The sequence below is a fragment of the Corapipo altera genome, unplaced genomic scaffold (assembly GCF_003945725.1).
Source record: "Corapipo altera isolate COAL_440 unplaced genomic scaffold, ASM394572v1 22, whole genome shotgun sequence".
In the NCBI taxonomy this organism is placed as follows: domain Eukaryota; kingdom Metazoa; phylum Chordata; class Aves; order Passeriformes; family Pipridae; genus Corapipo; species Corapipo altera.
In genome coordinates, this window is record NW_020884886.1 from 15,857,924 (window position 1) to 15,881,853 (window position 23,930).

Consider the following 23,930-nt stretch of genomic DNA (forward strand, 5'->3'; position numbering starts at 1 on the left):
CTTCCCTTCCCTTCCCTTCCCTTCCCTTCCCTTCCCTTCCCTTCCCTGCCCTGCCCTGCCCTGCCCTGCCCTGCCCTGCCCTGCCCTGCCCTGCCCTCCCCTCCCTTCCCCTCCCCTCCCTTTCCTTTCCCTGTGTGAGTCTGAATTTTTATTTTAATCCATGAATATAATTTCTCCCTTTCTTGCTTTCTTCCTTAGTGCTAAAAAGTACACAATGTCTTTTTAATATTTAATTAATGATATCACTTTACAGGTTTTAGTTTAAAGGTAACCATAGCACAAATGCATCCATTATTAACTGCAGAACAGCAGTGGCTTCTTGGGAATCCTCTTTAGTTTAATATGAGAACCCCTGTCAACAGAAAACAGTGCTGATATTGTTGTTAAGTGTGACAAACTGGCAAATGCAATGGGCACCACTCTGGAACAATGCAAACTGCTTATATCAATGGAAGAGGCAATGTTTAAAAGTGAGGTGAAGGCAGACAGCGAGAGGCTGTCGAGGAAGGTTCGATTCCGTGTTGCGTCCTCACACAGCGGGAGGGTGCTGAAGGAGGTGTACACCGATGGGGAGGCTGCCGACTCTCTGGACTCTGAATACGCCAGTAGCTCAGAGACTGATCAAACCAGCCGGCTGAGCGAAGTGGACGGGCAGCAGAATGGACACATGGGGTCCGAGTGTGATGAAAACGAGAACGAGGAGGACGACTTGCTCATTTTAGTCAGAGCCACTAAAGAGAAAGGATTTGGTACAAAGCGAGTCAACATCCTCAGCAAAAATGGCACAGTCAGGGGAGTCAAGCATAAAGTCAGTGCTGGTCAAGCTCTCTTTGACAATTTGGCAAAAGTATTTCAGGTAGGTAATGCAGTTCTGCTGGCTATAAGCCCTCTGTCTGTCCCTTTTAATTCCACACATTATTCTTCACTTTGTTCAAACTGCTCTCATTTATGATTTCTCAATATTCTGCTTCATTCCCATTGCTATCCACTTGCTGTTGTTGCACAAGAGGGACTCGTTGGTCTTTCTTCTATAAAACAGCTCCACACTCCAAACTGACTGTGAACTTTGGTTTTCAAAATTGACCTAAAGTTTACTGTGTAGAAATATGTATTTTCTGCTTCCCATGTATGGACCAGCAAAGAAATGTAACAGAGGATTTAACTGGGACTTTGCTGGAGATCTGTACAGGTCCATGGTACAGGGCTGTGTCACGTTTCCACTCACATTATATTAATTCTAATGAGTGTACTATGTTATCTCCTGTCCCTACATGTAAATATGTATACTTGCAAATCCCATTGTTTAATCTGAAAAGTAGATCAAATTAGGTGCAGGATGGCAGCAATGACAGTTTTCCCACATGAAAATTTCAAAGGAATGAAATCTTAGTCAGAGGTCTCTTTTATTAATGTCTGGTTTCCACTTATTTTGTAGGAGGAGCATAATATTTGTAGTTGAAATAGCATATGCCACACTAATGCCTTAGTCAGAGAAACATCAAAGAAAAATCAAGACAAAAGTTCTAAAATATTTAGCTCATATATACAATTTATCTATATATGCTATTCGAGCCTTTCAGTCATTAATATTTATACAAAAGCGCAACAAGTGTGCAACCAGACTCTTTCTGAAGGTTCTTATAATCCAGAATTATGCTGTTCACTTAAATTATCCTATAACTGGCTTCAGGGCATTGTTTTAAAAGCTTTTATGTGGTTTTAAATAATGGGAAATTTGATATTAATGACTGTTGTTGTGTTCTTCCTTACACTGAAACTAAGTAATTTCATAATACATTTATAAATGGCTGTAGATGAACATTTTCTTTCTTCTGGATATGAATTTATCCTCTATGTTGTACCTAAATTATAACAGTCTTTTTGTCAATACAAACGTTCCTGTGGAAGTTGAAGTTTCAAAGATGAATTGCCTCTTCTTTTTTTTTCTTTACATAACATCACATTATGTAGCACTTAGGTAGTTTGCTTTCTTTCAAGCTATTCACTGAAGAGTTTGTCCTTGAAATCCTTACTCTGACAAAATTTGTAACAAACTCACTTTTTCTAAGCAGATATGAATTAGGAAGTTTTAACTGATGCATGTCTGAGTTCTTCTCCAAATTTGATTCCACTGTTCTGTGCTGTTTCACTACGTGTAGTACACCAACTCACCAGCCTTATTCCCTCCTAAATGCTTTCTTCTGCTACATCAGTGTCACCAAGTTAAGAAATTCGAATCAGCTAAATAAATAGACCCATTTGAAGACATCCATACCTTAATTAGTGTCCCCGCCCCTTTGCTTTTTCTATCTCCAGTTTTATATTGGAAGTTCTTCAGGAAAGACCCATGGACTGAAATCAATGTACCTTGATTGTAATGTTTCTTGAATTCCTAGCAGAGTTATAGCTAAGACCAGTGCTATTTCCATGAGGTGTTTTGCCAGAAGAAAATATTGCTCAAAAGAAGGCATATCCATCTTACAATGTCAGAAAATTATATGTATACAAGTCTACCACAGATGTCCATAATTAAAACCTGTAAAATAATGACTGGTTTAAAAGGTGCTAAGAATTTTTTTATTGACAATATTTTACTGTAGAAGAAAGGGGAAAAATTAAATTATCAGATGAAAACAAATTAAACAGTTTTTCATACAGTACATAATTAAATTTAAGAACTCTCTGCTACAGGCATTGTAAAGTCCAAAAGGAAAGGCAGATTTTGAAAACAGATGAGGAAAATATATGGGGAACTGAGCAGCTTCTGCTTAGGTAGGTCTAGATGACTGATATCCAGACATAACTGTATATTCTTACATTAAGAATATGATCCATTACTGGATCAAAGACATATATTCAATAATACAGAGAACATCATGATTTTAGGTTTCTACACAAACAAGTTCCTATTTCCCCAGAGATAAACTCTGAAGTCTAGTGAAGAGCAACGATGGATTGCATATTTTTATATCATACTGTGAGCCAATTTTCTATGCTACATAGTGAATGCAGAGGAGAACAAAGCAAAAAGGTTGGTTTTGAGATGGATTTGGAACTGCTTTATTGTAATGTGAAATATGATTGAAGCCCATCCAATTACAAATGAAGTAATGGCCTTTAGCGTGAGATTAGAGGATGATTTCTAGTTTTCTGTAAGCATGTTCCAGACTTCCTGCTGGAACACCTCTTAGAGAACAAGTGTTCTTCTTTCAAAAAGACAGTAAGATAGAAAGATATCTCTTAGGAGGTATAACTCAAAATCTCTTGATCTGGGCATTTTTGTAAGTTACTCTCCTGATTATGTGAGGTCATCTGCAGTTACATGTTTCTCTTAGATAAGCAGCAGCGGTGTATAACAATAGTTAAAATGTATATGGAGTCCCTTATCCTTGAGGAGAGTCCATCTCTGCCCCTTTGATGATTCAGCAGTAGAATGCATATGAGATGAACTCATTGTATGTTTCCCAGAGTTAATGTCAAAGCCGGTGTTTGTAATCTCAGAATATGCACCTGAACTCTTGACAGTCTTTATCCTAAGCACTGATAAATATACGTTCAAATACTTCTTATTTAGTATTCACTGTATCACTTATTAACTAAAATGTGTATGCAAGAAGCAAAATATTGAGTACGTGTGAGTGTCTTGTGACTCTGAAACTAGTTTTTTTTTTTAATGTCTTCTGCATTGACAACATTCTGATTCTTCAGACTATATCTGCAAATTCCTCTACTATTCTACTTCTCCAAATACCTAGATGCTCCCTGTGATAGGGAAGAGATCTTTGAAAACAAATCACTTTGCTCAGATATTCTAGGGATAAGCAGGTATTCATTAACTGTGGTTTGTTATGTTGTGCAGTCAAGACCTTTGATTTTTTTCTGTTCAAATACCTGTGGTAAAAGTACTCCTGTGTATTTTAACGTTCCATCAAATATTTGGGATTTTGAGTATTTTTTCCCCACATTTTCTTACTACAGCCTTTCTACAGAATTGGTTCAGATCCTTTCTTCCCACAACAAACTCAGCTGAAAAAAAAAATAATCACACCTTCTGGAGCTTTTTTCAATTTTAAGAGAGTGATGTAATACAGGAAGTATTTCTAGATGAAGAGCTGGTTTTGGTTGTTGTTGCTATATGATACAAGCCTGGTCTGATAATGTATATCTGCTGCCAAATAGATGTGCATCCCCTGCTACATCTTCCCACAGTCATGCACTGAGCACTTCATCACCAGCACAATCCGTGACTTCTCATTTCCCCTGTTCCCTGAGAGGTGGAGCTAAGTCCCTTACATTGGTTTGTCCAAGGGCTACCTGTGTCTCCAGATGAGAGCTGCTCCAGTGCTGTGGCAGGTGGGAGCAGCTGTGGGCAGCTGGGGTTAGTACAGCCATGGGGATGGAATGTGGGACAGAGCAGGACATGTCTGAGGATTGTCTCAGCAGCATGGCAGAACATTCTGGGGGAAGAAAGGTGGGGAAGAGACCAGCTCTACTGATGCTTCAGGACAGCATGGTTTCCATGGCAACCCCTCCAGCCTTTCCCTCCATGGGGTGGATGCCACAAGGAGACCGTTGACATAGCAACAACATCCTGAGGAGGGGGGGGTGATGGGTGTTGACATAGCAACCACCCTGGGTGGGGAAGGTGGGAGGGAGGTCCCCAGTTGTCTGGTGAAGGGTAGGGACAGTCACATGGGTCATGCAGCCTCTGTCGGCACCTAAACTGGGCCTGGGGGGTGGCCTCACACAGTGCTGGCAACACAGGTGTCAGACAGCCAGGAACACTTTATTTGTGAGAAACAGGCATTACTGAAAAGCTTGAAAAACAGGAAGGAGCTGAAGCTCCGACTCCCTGTTTGTGCACCTCCTTGGTATAAGTGACATTTTCTCCTGCTGAAACACTAAAACTGACAGTGTCATCAGCTCTGGAGCTGGGGACGAGACTTGCCAATTGTGTCAGAAGCAAAAGCCCCTTCTCTGCATATCCAAAGTAATGGTTTTATTTCAGTACATTACCAGACATTTTGCTTTCTAATATTAGAATACTATTTAAATGCAAATTGGTATGAATATTTCCTATATTTTCCCATAGAAAGTAGTAGAGAAATAGTTATTTTTTTCTTTGAAATAAATATAACTCTCTTCACGACCAATTTTTATGACTAGACCATCCCTATGATGGCTTCCAGGTAACAAGGAACAAAAATCCTTGTGTTGTCTGATATATTACTAGGTAATACAATGATCATGTCATGCCAGACTGGGTATCCATCCCAGTGTGCAATGTAATGGAGCTCAGCCAAAGGTTTTATATGGGTCTCCTCTCATTTTCACTGCTTCAGTAAGAGTATTTTCCTCTATTTCCATACTTACACACTCCACTGGCCTTCCAACCTCCTCTGAAAGGTCACATTCTGCTAAATTAGCCACAGAACTCCTTCTCAGGCAGGGCCTGCTGACGTCTTTTGTGAGAGGGCAGGCCTGGTTAACAAACCTGATGAACGCCTTTGTGAGCACTGCGTCAGAGATATGGGCCAAGAGTCAGACACAATGTACTTGGTCTTTACACTGTTTTCCAGCACAGTTTCTCAGGTAGAGTTAACATTTAAGATTGCAAAGTGCATGTCATTATTCAGCCTGATAAAGAATGAGCTTATTAATGTTTAGGAGAAAGGTGGGAAAGAATAAGGAATCAGGTGGAAGTTTGTTAAGAGAAGAAGAGCTTTTGGGGTAGCTAAGTTCACTTTCATCTTTCTTTACTTGTAGGTGACCTAGTGTTTAAGCCATTAACCAATTTCAGTCTCTCACATCTGGAAAAGTTAATACACAGCAGGACATGCAGAGGTTACAAACCAGTAGGGCTAGCTAATACTACAGACAAAATAAATTGAAATACAGCAGCAAAACCAACTGTCTTCCAAAGAAGGCAGATGCTAAAAAGTGTTGTTAAGGAAAGTTTCTTGTGCAATCGTACAAACAAAGGTTTTAGGGTGGGTGGCATAATGGTATATTGATGATCCTCTGGATCATATATCATTAAAACTCCCAAAAGTCTGGGGAGATCAGAAAGTGAGATTTGCACTTTCACTAGAGAATTGTAGTCATGATATTGTCCTCCTCACTTCTTTGGCAGATGATCAATGCCGACATTCCAGCATCACCGAACTCTTTGAACCCAAAGACCTCTGCTAGGACTGGAAAAGGATTGTAAAAGATCTCCTGAACTTTTCCTTCATATTCTCATCCATACACACTACCCTGTGACTCTCAAATAGGCATAGCTTGCAAAAGAAAAATATGTACTGGATTGCTTGTACAGAGCATTTGTTGCAGTAATGTCACTTGGATGGAGATAAAATCCCGATGAGCTGTAGGTATCTGAGGTACAAACTTCCAGTGTATCTTCCTAGTGTTAGGAAGTCTGGAAGACTAATTATTGAAATGCATTGCACTGAAATCCACTGGAGAACAGGAAAAATTTTAATGACACAGAAGATCAAGTGATTATGAAAAGTAGGTTTCTTCTTGTTACACAAAAATCAGTGTTAGAAGGACAACTGGATCACTACTGGAATGGGCATAGAGTTCTTTCACCAATTCCTTTGTACCTTCAGAATGACTTTGATCTGTGACCACATTGCATGGGACAGTGATTCAGCTGATACAGTTGATCAATTCACAGTTATAACAGAGCCGATGTCTAAACAGACACACTGAATTAAAAAGTAAAATGTTCAGTTCTGTGAGCTTTTAACCAGAGCCTGGATTTGGTCAGTACTTAGGATATTGGTTTTTATTGTTCTCATGTTCCTGTAGAAATCAGCTATAAAGCACTGATATCAGACAAGTCTATTATTAGGCTATTACTGGCATTGTAGGATTTGCTTCTGCTGGACTTGAAGCAAATTCTATTCGACAGAATTGGAACAATCAGCAAATAGACTTTAAACTATCTAAACCACTGAAAGTGATATACGAGCTTTGATTTAAAAAAGACCAAGCTGTCTCATTTTTTAAAAGTGTAAATATGGGATGTCTTGACTTTTCAATACACTCGAGATTGGGAAGCTTAGCAATAAAACTATGGTTACATTTACCACTTCTTCGACACTGAATCTATAATTATAGAAAAAAATTGATAGGCTTTTATGCTGGCAGTCTGACTAGCAAGTACTGGACATCTGTCCAACCTTCCAGCACACTGCATGGTATCAAAATTATTCTTACTCTGATGAGTCTTGATCCTTGTGAAGGATCCATAAATGAGGTCAGCATTCTTGAGACACTGGCCTTGTCTTTTCCATTGGAAAGGGCATAGTGAAGAAGCTGTGGTACTACTGTAGTGAATATGTAGTGAATACAGAATATGTAGTACTAGACTTGAGATTCAAATCAAGACTTCAGATTAAGATTCAAAATATCCATTGACCTCTGAAGAAGGACAGACATGAAGCTCCAACACTGAGATCCTCCAAACCTCTCTTTGGTGCTGCCTTGCCTCAAAGGCAGCAAAAGCCTTTCATTAATGAAAACTTGATTAATTCCCTGCCTTGGCCATGTGCCTCATCATCTCAGTGTTGACAGGACATGACAGTTACCTCCTACTCGTGTCCTATGGGAACCATAAAATAGGGGTTCCATTGCCTGTCTCACCTGCAGGGCTTGATGCAGTAGGTGTTCCCTGAGCATGCCTGGTGGATCAGATCCTAAACAAACTGTACATAAGCAGATTCTGCTTTGTTACAAATTGTGTCTTCCAGGAGGCAGTGGTGGGAGTTGTACTTTGAAACAGACAGCAACAGGACAGCATGAGTAAGTTGCTGAAACAGGAATGGAACACAGGCTTGCTATACCAAACATTACTGTTCTTCAGCATCATGATTGACGTCCATTTCTTTGTTTCTCTCTTTCTCGCTATTAAGGAGTACAGTGGTCACATTTCTTCCACATAGAGGTATCCTAGAAAAGCTGGTAGCCTGTGATGTGCTTGCTAGGGAAAAGATGTAGAGAAGAGACTGAATCCAGGTATCCAAGACATGAGAGATTGCAAATAATCATGTTCTGCCACCTTGTTTCATCCTCTGCCTTTAAATCTGCAAATACATTTGCTTTCTTTTTGAATGAATGAATGCAAATGCCAAATGGAAAAAGATGCTTCCTCGTTGTAATAAGTGGGACTCCTAAGTCATATTGGCTTCAGGATATTCTCTGAGCTGAAACCAGTCATAAAATGAGACAGTATTAGAAGAAAATGCCATATATGCTTTCCATCCTCTTACTTTTAATTATCTGTCTGGTAGATGACTTGGAATACCAGATGAACACTGGGTCTGAGCCTATGTACTGCTCTGGGATTCTTACATAATGTCCCTTTGTGGAACTGCTCAATAAGATGCTCAGTCTTTGAATTAACATGAAAAATGCTTCATCTTACTTCAAACTAACTTGGAAAAGAGTCATGTTATGCAAACAGCCTATCAAAAAAAATCTTAGGATGTTAGTGCAGAAATTTTTTCTACTTATTCTAAGAGTAGGATTTTTTCGAAATTGGCCTCTTACAACAGAGATGTAAGTCTTAATGATTAGTCTTAATCATTAATTAGTAGTAATAACTCTTGTCTTTTGCCATCTGTGAATCTCAGCTCAGTAATTCAGCAGGAAAATAAGGAGAAAATGTCTTTTGAAGTATTCTTAAAACTAGGGTTATCAAGAAAATTTGGGGCTATTCCCTTTTCTTTTAAATGGTACAACAGGCTGCCTGCTAGTGCATTGCCACTGAGACTTGTATGCCTTTGACACAGCAAATACAAATTTTGTGGAACATATGAAGATGAACTAAATTGCCTACAAATATGAACTGTCCTATGTACTTAATTCCTAGCACCATACTTTGTCACTGGCCCCTAATTCCATGTACAAATAAATTACTCTGCAACCAAATATTTAAGGGCCCTCATCGCACCTGAGTGTCTTAGGTGAAGTACATTTTACTTAAAACTTTATAAACATGGAAGCAAATACTTGACTACACTGGGCCAATATGTCACCAGACTGCACAGCTGTGCATCTGCAAAAATATGGCAATAATGAGGATGAAACACAGCTCCTTTTTTAAAACTTTAAATATTTCCTAACAAGTTAAGTGCATTAAAATTCCTTTTTTTTTTTAGTTTACAGATCTCAAAGCTGTTTCAGTTCTGAAGTAGGATTTGCAAATGCACTGGTAAGCTTACACAAGCTAGAAAATATAAATGTATATGTGCCATACATGTTATGGTGCTAGACTGCTCTGGTCTGTCAGCAGCTTGCTCTGACATTTTTCTACCAGTGTTGACAGTTTATGACATACTGTACCAACACAAGGTACATTATTAATAGCTTGAAAGAAAGAAATGATCAAAAAGATATTGCTTTTTTTGTTTTTTTTTGATTAGAGTTTTAGCCTGTGACTGCAGTGTTTGGCAGCACCATAATTTTGTAGCTGAAGTGGAATAAAATGTTCTTTAGAATGGAATTTGCTACCAGAGTTTTTACGCTTTCATACGTAAAAACCTTTCTCATTTCTGCAACATCCATTGTTAGGTAGTACAAAACATGAAACTCAAATATCACTGAAATTTTCCAAAACTTACAACAGGAATAATAGATAGGACAGCATCCCCAGCCTGTTGATTTTAAAAAAGGAGCTGGAAAGATACAGCTCCCCATCCAAACAGGCAACCTTGTGTTTTGCTTGATGCAGTAGTTACATTGTGGAGAGGCTGCCACAGCACTACTCTTTATAGCCTCCATCATACAAAGCAACAGAAATGGTCACAGACGAGCAGCTGGAGTCAGTGAGGTAGAGACTCATTTCACGCATGGCAAGAAAGAAGACAGAAAAACTATCATTCATTGCTGGTATGAATTGTGGAAAGCATTTTAACAACCTTAGTACCATTTTACTTTAGAAATTTGAAACACCCTCCATCAGTGTCAGAGGAGTATGTCTTCTGTTGTGCAGAAATATCACACACAAAACTGTTCTTTCTCCTTTTCTCACAAAGAAGTATAAAAAGCCTTACTGACCAATATTTTCACACATTTATAACAACATGTGTTGTTGTGTGCTGCATTGACAAATCAGCCAATGCTGGTTCAAAGGCAAAGATTTTTTTCCTTTGGAATTGACTCTCAGTAGCCTTGTTTGGAATACTACTGATTGCTAATTATCTAACAAGGTTTAAAACTACTAGGAATTGACAGGAGTGAAACACTGTTATTTAAGAAAAATCTGTTTCTCCTTGCAACTTCTATAAGACAGAAAGAAGTCAGCTTCTAAACCTGCAACTGAACTTCCAGTGTTTTAAAGAAAATGTGATATTTTCCTGCCTAGCCTCTCATGTCTTGCTCTTGGTTAACTACATCTAAATGCAAAGGACTTTCCTTCCTAGCCCTACAGGCAACTATGAAGCATTTCATTGTTGTTCAAGCAGAGAATGTCATAAGAAACAGACCGATAGACACAGTGAAAAATGAGACCTTTAAGCGTTATTGTTGGAGTTTTTTCCACCTGTCATAGGTCTTAATCCACATCTTAAGAACTCCCCTTTCCAGATATGGTCTGATGAGGTCTATGGTCAGACCCCACCTCAAGTACTGCATCCAGCTCTGGAGTCCTCAACACAGGAAGAACACTGACCTGTTGGAGCAAGTCCAAAGGAGGGCCACCAAGCTGATCAGAGGGATGGAGCACCCGTCTTATGAGCATAGGCTGAGAGAACTGGGATTGTTCAGCCTGGAAGAGAAGGCTGCAGGATGAATTAATTGTGGCCTTCTAGTACCTGAAGGGAACTTACAGGAAAGATGGGGCAAGACTATTTACAAGAGCATGTAAGTGACAGGACAAGGGGAATGGGTTCAAACTGAAAGACAGTAGGTACTAGGAAAAATTCTTTACTGTGAGGGTGACGAGGCACAGGAACAGGTTACCCAGGGAAGCTGTAGGTGACCCACACCTGGAAGTGTTCAAGGTCAGATTGGATGGGGCTCTGCAAAACCTGGTCTAGTTGAAGGTGTCTTTCCCCACAGCAGGGTTTGGAACTAGATGATCTTCTAGGTCCCCTTCCAACCCAAACCATCCTATGATTCTATGCTGCTTTCAGTCAGATTCACACGCATGCAGTGTGTATATCTGGTTGTTCCAAATCCCACTGTGGTTCAAAAATATAAGCACCTACTCAGTCCCTCCAAGTCCAAACTTAAGGTATCATACAGATTTCAGAGAGGCAGCAGTTTATAAATGACGTATTCTTCTGTTCATCTAACTATGCAAAATATTGCCATGGCAGCTATTATTGTACCTGCTGGGCGGTCAGGCCTTTTGGAAACCTATCTGCTTGGTGCATGATGGTCTTGTGCATCTCCATGTAGGAGAGTGTGGGGGGGAAGAATGATATTAGTGGCCAATATTTGCAGCTGGATACAGGTGACTGATACTATCTGGGTTTTTTTTTGCTGTTACTGACTGAGAGTAGACTTGAATCATGTAGTTCCTTCAACCAGGTAGTTTTATCATCAGTTGCTCCAGCAGTTCTCTTTTGCAGCCACAACAGATAAGGGTAAGAGTTTTCAAAAAAAGGAGAGATGTCTAGCAAACTTTCTGACCTGTTGTTTATGCTATCTCAATTCTCATTTTGGCAGAAGGTTATTCAGCTGGCAGAAATGCAATCAGCCTAGAGTTTCAGAATTGTTTAAAGACAAATTATGATATTAGAATAAATGTTGTTATTAATTTTTCTTGCTGTAGGGTGTTAACTGATGTCTATACAAAGAAGCCATTGAAATGTTCATCTGAAAGAAAAGCAGATAGCCAATTTAATAATCTTAGCATCTTCATTTGTAGTCTTATTCCTTGACCAGAACACGTTTAACTCTATGACACAATATAGATCCTAGCCCTATTGTAAGAACATTATTATATGAAAATTATGATTGTCTGAGCATTAGCTTCTCCTTTATTTAACAAATAAATATCTCTGGGCAAAATCCTGTATCAGACTAAAGCATAAAGCTGCTCACACTGACCTTGCTAAAAAATTAGTCCAGCTGCAGAGGTGATATATACAGACTAACTAACTTGGCAGCTATTTTGACTAGCAGGTTTAGGAGCTAGTATAAAGCATACAACCTGTTATATTCTGATTTTCAGACATTATGCCTGTATGGTTAAAAACCAAACCAAAAGCTTACACCTTAGCTTTTTTCCAACAAAAAAGTCTATAATTCTGCTCCACAAAGTTGTATTTCATTTTGTTGACACAGAACTGATGGATGAGCCATCTGTCCCCTTTCATATATCAAGGCTAGCAGCCACAGTATAGACTATTCTAGGGCAGAGCTGGTTTATGTATGCTGTCTAGGAGTTGTATCCTCTATATCTGCATAAAAATCTCAAGCTCTCTGCCTTTAGTTTTGAAATCTATTGCTTAAGAAAAGAAATGAAGCACTTTATGTGTGCAATGGAGATGGATCTTTAATTTAAAAAATGAATGGCGAATATATAACTAGTAATTAACTATTCAGAGTTTGAAGATGAAGCTACCAAATCCCTAGGTATTATTAAGCGATGAGATAGCTGAGAGCATAGTTCCAATTAGGTTAAGTAATATAGCAGGGAAACCAGGTCCTTCATCACTCAGCACTAACAGAGAACAAAGTAGTGCTATAACTACAAGAGGTTCCTTTTCCTTACTTCCATACATTGAGTAATCGGGCTCTCATTGAGGAGTAAGGACTGAATCAGCACTTTGGTGCACTAATCACTGCTTAAGTTTGCTCTTTGCCTCATTCTAAGACCTGTGCAAAATTCATTGCTTGTTGCAAAGTGCTTTGTGACCCCAGGTGAAAGAATACTCCATGTTCGCCTGACAAATAGTTGGCTTTTTCTTTAACTGTGCAGTGCAAATGACAATTTCAACTTTTACAAAATGGCCTGTTTTTATCTCAGCCCAGATGAATAACATTTTCAGGTAGACTTTAAATTTTGTGAAGTGGCAGGAAAGAAGAAGTACATCATTTGTCAGATGTTTGGAAATGAAAACTAAGGGAGAGCAGTGGTTTCCCTCTTTTGCTCAACATTCCTTGGGAGTTTCAGGATCTTAGTGCATCTCATTTCAGCTTCAATTTGCAGGAATACAGTAAAAGATAAAATCACTTATGACAGAAAGCTTGTTACCTGCCAAACGTGAAAACTCCAGTGCGCATCACAAATCAAAACCAGAATTCATTTAACTCTTTCTTCTCTTTTTATTGCTTAGGAAGGTAAATTATGAAAAATGAATTGTAATTTTTGATTTTTCTCTGGTATTGATTGCAGTGGAGAATGACACTTTATTTCATTTATGCTATTACCTTCTTTAGTTGTTTTTTGAGTAAGCAGAAGTAGTTCTGTTGCATAAGACTGACTCTAGCATGTAATTAATTAATGATGAAAGGCTGACAATTCTGCTGATGAAAATCCAGTAAATTTTCAACTGAGCTAAGTGTAACTGATAAGAGCTTTCCTGAATACAAGTTTTTACTTGTTGATTCTCTCTAACACTAGGAAAAAACAACAGTTGCAACACTGGTGGAAATATAAAGAATTGTTACACATATAAAGGCTATTGTTCTGTTTCTGATGATATTCTGATATATTGAAAGTATGTCTTGGGAAAACAGACCCAAACATAGCTGATAAAGAAGGAATAGCCATGTAATATTGTAAGCAGGATCTCAGCAGCTAACTGTTTTATTCTCCAGTCAGAAATACAATTAATCGCATTTGTAAGAAGCTCAACAGACTAGAATACATTTTTCATAGACCACTAATGCCTTTTAACTAACCGAACTGTAACTGATACTTGTGAACTACAAAGGGGATCACTGCATGACTTAACTGCACCTGGCTATGTTTAAATGTAAAATGAGTCAGAGATCCCTGTATGTATGTATGTATTATTATTATCACATTATTATCAGCATCTATCAGTCTCTCCATCAGTCCAAGGATACCAAAGGAATATTTTAGAAATAATGAGTAAGGGACTGGTGAAAGAGAGGAGCAAAGAAAAAGACGGAAGGGATACAACCCTTTTTTAAAAAAAACTTCATTTCCCTTTCCAGAGAATAGTAAACAGAGTATTCCAAAACTGCTGCCAAGCTAAAAAGAAATGGGCCAGAGTCGACATAGTAATTTCCATGACAGCCATTTGTTGCTGATCACACAAGTCTTTCTCTGCAGTACGAAATATTCTATCGAGTGAAGCAGCAGTGATTACAGACAGACAGTGCCAGCGTGCTCAAACCAGGACCCATTTGGAGCCATGTTGTTTGCTAACTTTTCCACATGATCTGAGATATTGAACTCCTTCATCTTTATCTGCCTGTTTCCAGCAAGTCCTACTCTAGTTCACTTCTGACTAAAGCCATCCTTACAGAATATTCTCAAAGAGGGCATGAGCTGCCCAGTGATCCTCCGTGAACAGGTAACATAGGTTCAAACATCACGAACAGTGTGGTAAATAACAAGCACAATGAAAAACTGCTCATAACAAGAGAAAATAGAATTTTGGCTCTACAAATGCTGTTTAAGACAAATGTATTGTGGGCTTTTTTTTAACAGTTCAGGGTGTCAACATGGGAAATGGTACATAAGTAAATAGAATTACCACAGAAGTCTGAGCATGTAGAAGAATTAAACATATTTGAAAAATCCTACTCATATTACTAGAAAGCAATCTCCAAAGTAACTTAAACTGTGAACTGACAGTAGAAAAATAAATATGCCAGAAAAATACTAGCCATTTATTCAAATATTTCATACCTATAACCATATATAGGCAAGTCTAGAGTTCTTTTTGGTCAAGTGACCAAAGACTAAGTGCTAATCAGAACTCTTTCAAATTGACCTACATGCTCTCTTCTTTTATTTCCAGCCCTTCTTCTTGTTTTGAACAGAAACAGAAAACAGAAAGGCCCAGAAAAAAATAATGTAAAAATTGAACAATGTTTTTTAAACTTGAGAAAAAGTTACATTTTTTTGAAGTTCAATTCTCATTTTTGCTCAGTCTGTTTCTCCCTGTTTCTAGCGATAGAGATAGAAGTGAAATAAATACTGATCAGATGTTGAATAATAATTATTTTTCATACCCCCTACATATGTTATCACCAGGTGGTAACACATAACTGTTAAACAACAGGAAATTAAATTATGTAATCTAGGACAAATCTTCTTCTAAGAATAGAGACTTATTCTCAGATTTCCAGAGCTTTCATTTTGTTTAGAATTGTGTAATTAATACTAACATTCTTTTCGTGACCCATCTGTGATCCATTGTTTCAATCCTCTGATCTTCCACACTATTTACAGACACACCTTCAGGCAGGCAGATGCTATGCAGCTCAAGCCATACATTTTTAATTTACTGATAGCACCATTTCTTTAGGTGACATGCAGTAGACTTTTTTTTCTCTTTTACATTAATTAGTTTCTGTTTTCAAGGTACATTGAAGTAACAGTCACTTTCCAATTTGCCTGTTCTCTAACTTTGTGTTGTCTGTTAGTAGACGCAGAAAATGTGTGGAAATGATAAATTGTGAACTATTTTTTATTTTCACATTTACTTTGACTTCTCAATTTTCCAGATATTTTAAAATCACTGTATCTTATGTCAAAGGCACATTGCATAAACTGTTATGCTGATGTTCTGTCAGCAAAACCTTCAGAAAACTGTCTCCAGCTAAACAGCTGAAAACAGCCAAAGTAGAAATTAATTTCTTTCCTTTTCCTTTCTCATTGATGTAACACAGTCATAACACTCAATGGGATAATTTAAAGCTGTGTCCTCTTAGTTTTGCACAGATCAGACATGCTACTTGAGCCAAAATGAGTCTAATATGCAATGAAAGTTCAAGCCAAAATTTATTCCTAAATTAAAATATCTCCAAGTGGTCACAGGATTCATGCAACAACGTAATCCTGTACATTTTTTTAGACATCACAACTGTGTTCAGTCCTGTCACAACACAAGCCATATCTACCAGAAATAATGTTTTTCTTGCAGAAGAGGGAGGTTTCAGTTTGAAGACTGGCATGCCACCATGCTTCACAGCTACCATGTTTTCTGCGTACTGGATGTGAATATTAGTGCAAATTATTTAAACATAATCAAGTACTTAATTATTTTAGTAAATTTTGTATCTAATGATTTTTAAACAACTTGCATCAAGCAGTGTAGGAGGTGAGATAGAAAACTGATGAGTGGATAATGGGAGTAAATGGGCAAAATACTATAGGTTATTGGTGGGGGAAGCAAAGGTGTCCCCTCCCCTCCCCTCCTCTCCTCTCCCCTCTTGTAACTGAAGTCTCTTTGGAGAAACCACTCTGAATACAAAGTTGATAGGATGAAATTATGTAGCATCCTTGTCAAGTTATTCTATAGGCATATCTGAAAAGATGAAGCTAACCAAGAACCAGAACTAGTGGAAACCAAGATCATGGCAAACGATACTGTCTGGGTTGTAGATACTGAGATAAAGCAACTAATTTTCAGAAAATCTCTGGTGATAATTATACAAGGCCTGTGACTGCAAATATATGGGATTGGGTGGAGAGGAATAAAATAAGATTGCTGATACTGTAGAGGGAATTCAGAAGATAAATCAACTACTTGCAGAGAAAAACTGAGTTTATCCATGAGATGCTGGAGAAAGATTCCTGCTATCTTAACTCACAGATACATGTTGGAGGAAAATGCAAGACCTGTGATTGTCAGTTTTTGGAATATTGTTTGGGAGCTTGTGAAGCTGATGGACAAGCTCCACAATAATTTTAAGTACTCTGTATTTTCGGTTTTTGTTAAAATGGTTAGATAAATGTGTTCACTTGGACTCAGAGAATTTCTCAACAAACGTACCAGAGAAGGAAGTAATGCTTTGAATTCAACACATTTCAGACATAAACTGCAACCAACACAAAGTGCCAGACGGCCAGAGTTCATCTGAAATGGTGGCACTGTCCATGCTCGATGGCAATTCATGGCAATGATCTTCATATGAAAGGGCAAGATGTGTGTGACACTTTCAGTGAGTATAAACACCCAGAAGAAACCTGAAAACTGTGCTCTCCACAAACATCCTTGGTTTCAGCTGGGGACATCTATCTGCTTAGTAGTGTGAGTCCTCTAAGGAGGTACCATCTACTTCTGAGCTGGCATCATGGAAATCTCTAGCTTCCAGCCACTCCTGCAACCTGCCTGCAGCACAGGTTTGTAATTTTGACCTTATGTAACTCTTATGAAAAGGTAAGGACTGCACTTAAATTCAGTCCTCAATAGCTGCCAGAAATGTCAAGTGTGGCAGTGAAGTACTCTGTCTTGAGAGAACAAAGCCAAAAGTGAGAGAGGAGAAGAAAGGCTTCTGTATGCTGGCAGTATTGGAGGAAGTAAAATTTCTCATGGAGATGTGGGAAAATTGGGTGTTCATTTTTGAACTTTTTTTAAAAAGAAGGACTTTGATCTGGAAGACAGATAAAGAGCAATCAGGCTTGCTGGAGGGAAAGTGAAGCTTAGTCTGCAATCTGGTCAGCTCTCTGAAGTAAAGAGAGAAAAAGGGACAAGGGAAACAGGAGTTTTCAAGTACAGCTTAAATTCATAAGTTTTGGCTAAATCAGACAAATGTATTTCAACTACACCTGTTGGTGACCAATATTAAGAATAATCCATTTGTTGATTCTTTCGAGTGCAGTTTTAAAATACCTGTATTTTAAATACATCTATGGTGAATTTTCTTTGTAACTTTCTTTTAGCCAGAAGAATAAACTGTAGCATAATTTCCACCAGAACTTCAGTCTTGACCACAAAAGAATTTGAATTTTTGCAAGATTTTTGCAGTTTTTACTGTCTAATTTTCCTAAACTTAGCTCCTCATCTGCACCTGACAGGTACACTCTAGGTCTTAAGAAGTGATACTAAAATTTAATAAGCATTCCTAATTAGCATTTGTTTTGTGCAGTCAAAGGCCCAAGAAGCAGATCAGGGAGCTAATATCTCCTGTAACACTGTAACACAATTTTGCAGAACTATGGGTTTCAATTTCCTGATCCAACGATTACATCAAACAAAGAGAAATTGTTTATATCGCCACTCAGATTGTTCAGCTGAAAGCCATTTATCAAACATAGCAGATAATCAAACCTCAGTAACACTAGCTTCTAGCTCTCCTACTAGCACTGCACCTGTAGAAAACAAATGTTTCCCTGGTTGGATGCCAGGTTACAACACACTACAATCAGTCTTGCAATACAGAGTAAGCACAGAGGGGAAATACGGCATAATCAAATGCCAAAGAAAATCCATTTTTAGGACTGGTTCTGGCTGGAGTTTGCATGATGTAGAATCACAGAATCATTTTGAGTTGGAAGTGACCTTAAAGATCATCTAGTTCCAACCACCCTGGCACAGGCAGGGATGTCACTCACTACACCAGGTTAGAGTCTCCTCTAACCTGGACTTTAACATTCCCAGGGATGGGGAATTCACAACTTCTCTGGGCAATGATGTTTTTGTGTAGTTTAAGGTAGGTATTAAGCATGTTTATATTAAATATACTGTAAAACAGCTATGAATAACAAAAACTACTTATCAGAAACAGCAGCATTTCCCCACCGAGTTTGTTTTACTGCAAAAAAAATGTCTTAACATCATCTGAGACATGTTCCCTGCCTCACAAGAGCCATTTTGCAAATACTGTGCTCATAAGTAAAGTAATCCCAGCACCTTTTCTCTTGTATAAGAAGTCTTTTTACTCTTAAACGAATTGATAAGGAGAGTAACAGATGAACTTACTGTTTGATGAGCAGCATCAGAGCAATTATTAACTTTCTTTACTCTCTCCTTTCCCAATCAGTTAGCTTCAGAGCTGACAATACAGTTACTGAACTAACAGATGAAAGAATGAGGCTGGATTGTGACATGGCCATGCCACTGAAGGCTGAGAAGCACTCAAGCTCTCAGTGAAGATGAAGATCAATATCAGAAAACCCAAGTGTACTTCCCATGTGGTCTGAGACCACTTTGCTCACCTGACAAGAAAACACTGTATTTTTTTGTAAAATACACACACTGAGAAACTCCTATGGAACTTTATCTGGGTGAATAGTCATTGATGTGTGCTCAAGGAATTGTAGTCCAGGAGCTAGAAAATAATTTTATGAAATATAAATAGTGAATGCCTTGTAAATGACAAAGCATTCCCTTCATCACATTTACTATTACAAAGCTGAATCTTGGTTACCAAGCAGAACTGGCTAAAACCCTCAAAATGTATCTGTAACATCATTCAAAAACCCCTGATATAAAATAATCATCCCAGAGTAATTCTTTTCCTGGCTTACAATGATTGATACACTCAAAGAAATGAAAGCAATGTGACAACACTCAATTCCTGATTTAAAGTCCTACTTAATCCAGGAAATATTTGGCTGCAGTCATATTTTGCAGGAGAGAGCATAATAAGGCTAAAAGATAGTATATGAGGTTTCAATTGTCTGTTTTGGTGTGAGATCCCACAGCACTCTTTGAAAATGAAGGAGAAAGTTATCATACGCCTTGCTGAAACTTGGTGTAGGCATTTCCTGACTGCTGCCTTAATATTGCACTGGAATTTCCTGCTGTAAATGGTAAAGAACAGAATCTGCCTGTCCTAAAAAAATAATTGCATGTTATTTTTGCATGGTGATTGTGCTGGTTGATGAAAATTTTCTGAAATAAATTTGTCTGGCTAATGCTGTTTAGAAAATTGCACTATACTGAATTATGTGTTGGATTTTTCTGATATGGGCCAAATCATAAAGATGCAGTGATAGGACTTGGGAGAATGACTTCAAACAGAAAGACTTAGAAATACTGTCAGTTTAGTTAGGTATTTAGGAATAAAATTCTCTGCTTTGAGGTTGGTGAGGCACTGGAGCAGGTTGCTTAGGCAAGTTGTGGATGCCCCATCCCTGGAAGTTTTCAAGGGCAGGCTGGATGGGGCTTTGAGTGACCTGGTCCAGTGGAAGGTGTCCTGCCCATAAAAGGGGGCTGCAACTATGGGATCTTTGAATCTACTATCCAAACCAATATTCTATGATTTTATGATTTTCTTTGTACTGGTAGAGGAAATTTCAAAGTCATCGGCAGTCAAACTTTTTTACAGGCTAACTGCAAAAAGATTACCTGTGTCTGACTCTAATATTTTATTGCTATTTGCATTGTGCTCCATAACATTGCATTTTTTTTCTCTATTTATAAGGCTGATGAGAGGGGAGGAGGACGCTAGCAAACTGGAACACAGAGATCTCTGCAACAATGAAGGGTTTTTAAATAATAATAATAGACTCAGCTATTACCTGTCTCAACCTACTTCCTATCCTACTTCCTATCTGAAGTAGCTTCATAATCATCACAGAACAGTTTAGATACAACTAGTCTAGCTTCTGCTAAATACAGGAATGGTTCAAAGAACTGTACAATGTGAAAGGAGATTGATGGACAGTCCATTTTTCAAACAGCTTCTAATGCCTCATGTAAACTGCTGGAGAAAAAACTATTTTCAGTAGCTCCTGCCTCTGCCCCCTCAGTCTTTGTGGGGAGTGTCCTTATACAACAAAGAAATGCTTCTCCTTTATTACAAACTGGTAAAAACTAGAGTACCATTTCCAAGAGTCTTCCCAGATACTCTCTTTTTTTTTTTTTTAAGAATTTCTCAGAGATGTCAGATTGGTGAATATGAGGAGAAAGAAATAAGCAATGAGCAAACGAAAGACAGAAATAAGCATTATATTACAGAGTTGTTTCTTTTTAGGAGAATTGCAGACTAGATTAGAATTAATCACAGGAACATCTTTTGCTTCTGATTTTTGAACATTTAATTTTTTTCTATCACATGCAGAATGGCATAAATAAATTAATAAGAAAATACTGATAGACCTTTCAACGCTTAATAAACAAAATCCAATTAGACATGTACAGATATGGATCTTCTTTCAACTAATTAGAACATATTTTTCATTTATTGGAAATAAATTCTGTGCTGGTTGACTTCACAGCATTGCTGTGCCTTGTTGAAGAGAAGCCACTTTTACCCCCGAGTCAGTGCCACACCTGTATCAGACAGTTTGACTACACATTGTACAGAAGCAGAGGCATCAGGGTCTAGCAGAGACCATGAACTCTGGGGACATAACCTGTTCTCTTATCCAAGCTCAGGTCACCTGCTTGTATGGGTATGTGCTGGATGAACAGTAATAAGGGCACTGGGAGGTAAGCTCAGTTGCAGTCTTTGTACCTTTTGAACCTGAAGATGGCTGAAGCATCGCAAAGAGCAGGGAGAGGCCAGGTCATGCCCTGTACTCCTTTGCTGTGGTACTATAAGTATTTTTACTGCTTTGAAATAAGAACACTTTGATGTCCCTTGAGCAGTCTGTGCCAGACAATATGTGAGAAAGTCTGCAGTGGCAGAAAAAGAGAGATGATGTTATATTTTACTATTTGGCAGAAGAGAAAGGGTTGCAGAAGAGAAAGGGTAACACCACACATATACATGATGTCAGAGGATAGAAAGGAAAGTGTTCCTTGTGTTTTTGTTTTTTTTAGCATACTGTCAAGTGATTTTAGGATGAAAGGAACAGTATAAATATCACATGAAATATTATTAATTGTGTTATTTTCATCTGACATCCTCAAAATTGATATACAGCCTAAAAAGTACAAATTAATTACAAACATATGTAAATATACTATAACAATGTCTGAGGTATAATTGCATCCTATATCTATTTTACACTGTAGTTGAACAATTTTGAGGATGTCAACCTTCAGGAGGTAAAATCACTGTTTTACAATCAGCAGTATGTGGTGTGTGTGTAGATGAGTGACAACAGTTGCCCAGGAGTTAGAAGATCAGAGAATTCAAGCCATTGCTGGATCACAGCCCTCCTCTATAACTGAGACCAGTTTCTCAGTGTTATCTAGCCCTGTGAAATGCAACCAGGAAAAAATGAGATGTTTCATGCACTGAATTGTGACACAGGCAGAAGAGCCTGTGCTTCAGGCTTTTGGAAATTGATGTATTCCTAGGGCTGCTGTTTGTGGGGAAGGTGAGTTAGAGCATATTTTAAAAGCTAAGGAAAACAGTGACCTGAGCACTTCCTTAGAGAAAGCAAAACTAGTATCCATATTTGAGAGTGTCCCAGACTCTCTGATTACCTTGTTTAGGAGTGCAGCTCTTGATGTCCTCACTTGTAAGTTGGTATTGATAGACCTTCTCAGCTTGCCGATGGTTATGAGGATGGTAACTGATGATATCATTCCATCGCCCCAGGGGGTCACAGACTACAAGTCATGCAGTTATAGTCCCTTTAATTACCAAAACTGTGTAAGAAAAGGTATAGTGTTTTTGAAGGTATATATTTAAGAGAAAGTCAGTACATGCTTTGACTTGAATATACGACTTGCACTATTGCAGAAGTCAGTCTTCATTCTACACAGCTTCTATAAAATGCAGTTTTCTGAATTTAATGAAGTTCTGAATTTTACTGAAAATTGATGTAGGGCCAAGTCCTTGAAGACAATGCAAACAGGACTGTAATCTTAATGTAACAAGCACTTAAGAGAGAGTGTAAATTTAAATTTAAGCACAAATTGTGCTTTGCTGTGTGAGAGCCCATGAAGGGTTGGAACTGCAAACGGTAAAGTGAAAGGGAACATTATTTTGTAACAAGAGTGCACTCTATGGCTAGGGACCACTTGCAATTCCTCCTGTATGTGTAAATTACTTATGTCAATGAAGTCTGTTGGTTGGAAGAGGTCTTCTGACCAGTGAACCAATTCTTCCTGAGAAATGGCATTAAACTTTTAATCTGAACCAGGCAACCAACAGGAAGAATGGACTGGTTCCCAACTCCATTAGCATTGTACCATGCAAATGGCATTGATGGCAAATAGTGTAGTTTTTGCTACAACACAAACCTTCAATCTCCTTCAATCTCATTCAAAAAATGTTGCATGTTGTCATGTAAGCAAAGACCTGAGGAAAAGTATGTTTTTCATTAAATGTTATTTAATGAAAACATTTTTGAAAACATGTATGTTCTGATGAAGTGTCATGTAGAAAAAACCTGAAAATTTTTGTTCACAGTTTTGACTTTAAAATAATCTTTCAGAAAGTATTCATTACTTTTACTATGTGTTTTGAAAGCATTTTAGAACTCAAAAGCTAGTAAAAGCTTGAAAATCTTGCAGAAATTAAATCCTTAAATTGCTTTTTTTGTCTGCAGAACTTCTTCAACAAAAAAGTCATAGATGTTTTCTTCTCTTCTTTTTGTGAGTGTAAAATAAAAACAGAAAGTCCAAACCAGATTATGATCAGAAAATTAGTGTTAGACCACAATTCTTCTTGCCACTCAGTTATTGATACCAATTCAAGCTATAAGCCACATAATGCCAATTACAAAGTGAGCAGCTTAACTCAAAGCTTTTAGATATGCAAGCATACGTATATATGTATATATTCATTTTCTCTTAGCATTTTCTTTTGATATTATGAAAGCTTCATTTAAACACTGAAGAATCTGGCACAGGGTTTGTAATGTACTCTAGACTGCTGCCTCAGCCTACTTATTGGACAGTAGATACTTCTACCACTCTGATAGTATCTAATTACAGAGCCAAGGGGTGCATATTTCAATAGAACACTCTGAGAAGTTGAAAGATGATATTCTGAGACAGAGAAGGGCATATCAGCCATTGATTTAGGTCACAGAAGCAATTCACTACCGCATGAATAACATTAGTTGAATGTTATATCTGAACATACTAAAAACCTTTAAAAATCTCATATGTGATAAAACATTTCAGCTTTTATTGAGT

The 23,930-nt window shown here is 38.0% G+C and overlaps 1 protein-coding gene and 2 long non-coding RNA genes across 3 annotated transcripts in view; 2 read left to right on the top strand and 1 right to left on the bottom strand.

The window, feature by feature from the left end:
* LOC113946968 overlaps nt 1-4,531 on the bottom strand; it is a 14,906-nt gene extending 10,375 nt beyond the window's left edge. The window contains exon 1 of the long non-coding RNA XR_003527603.1: nt 4,294-4,531. This is a non-coding gene — a long non-coding RNA (uncharacterized LOC113946968). The remainder of the gene's footprint in view (nt 1-4,293) is intronic.
* Nucleotides 461-23,930, top strand: part of GRXCR1 (glutaredoxin and cysteine rich domain containing 1) — a 39,470-nt gene continuing 16,000 nt past the window's right edge. Inside the window, exon 1 of the mRNA XM_027643053.1 lies at nt 461-856. Coding sequence (XP_027498854.1) covers nt 461-856 — 396 coding nt within the window. The remainder of the gene's footprint in view (nt 857-23,930) is intronic.
* LOC113946967 lies at nt 4,645-9,222 on the top strand. Its single transcript, XR_003527602.1, has 4 exons — nt 4,645-4,990; nt 7,761-7,812; nt 7,923-8,025; nt 9,178-9,222. It is a non-coding gene; the product is annotated as an uncharacterized LOC113946967 (long non-coding RNA).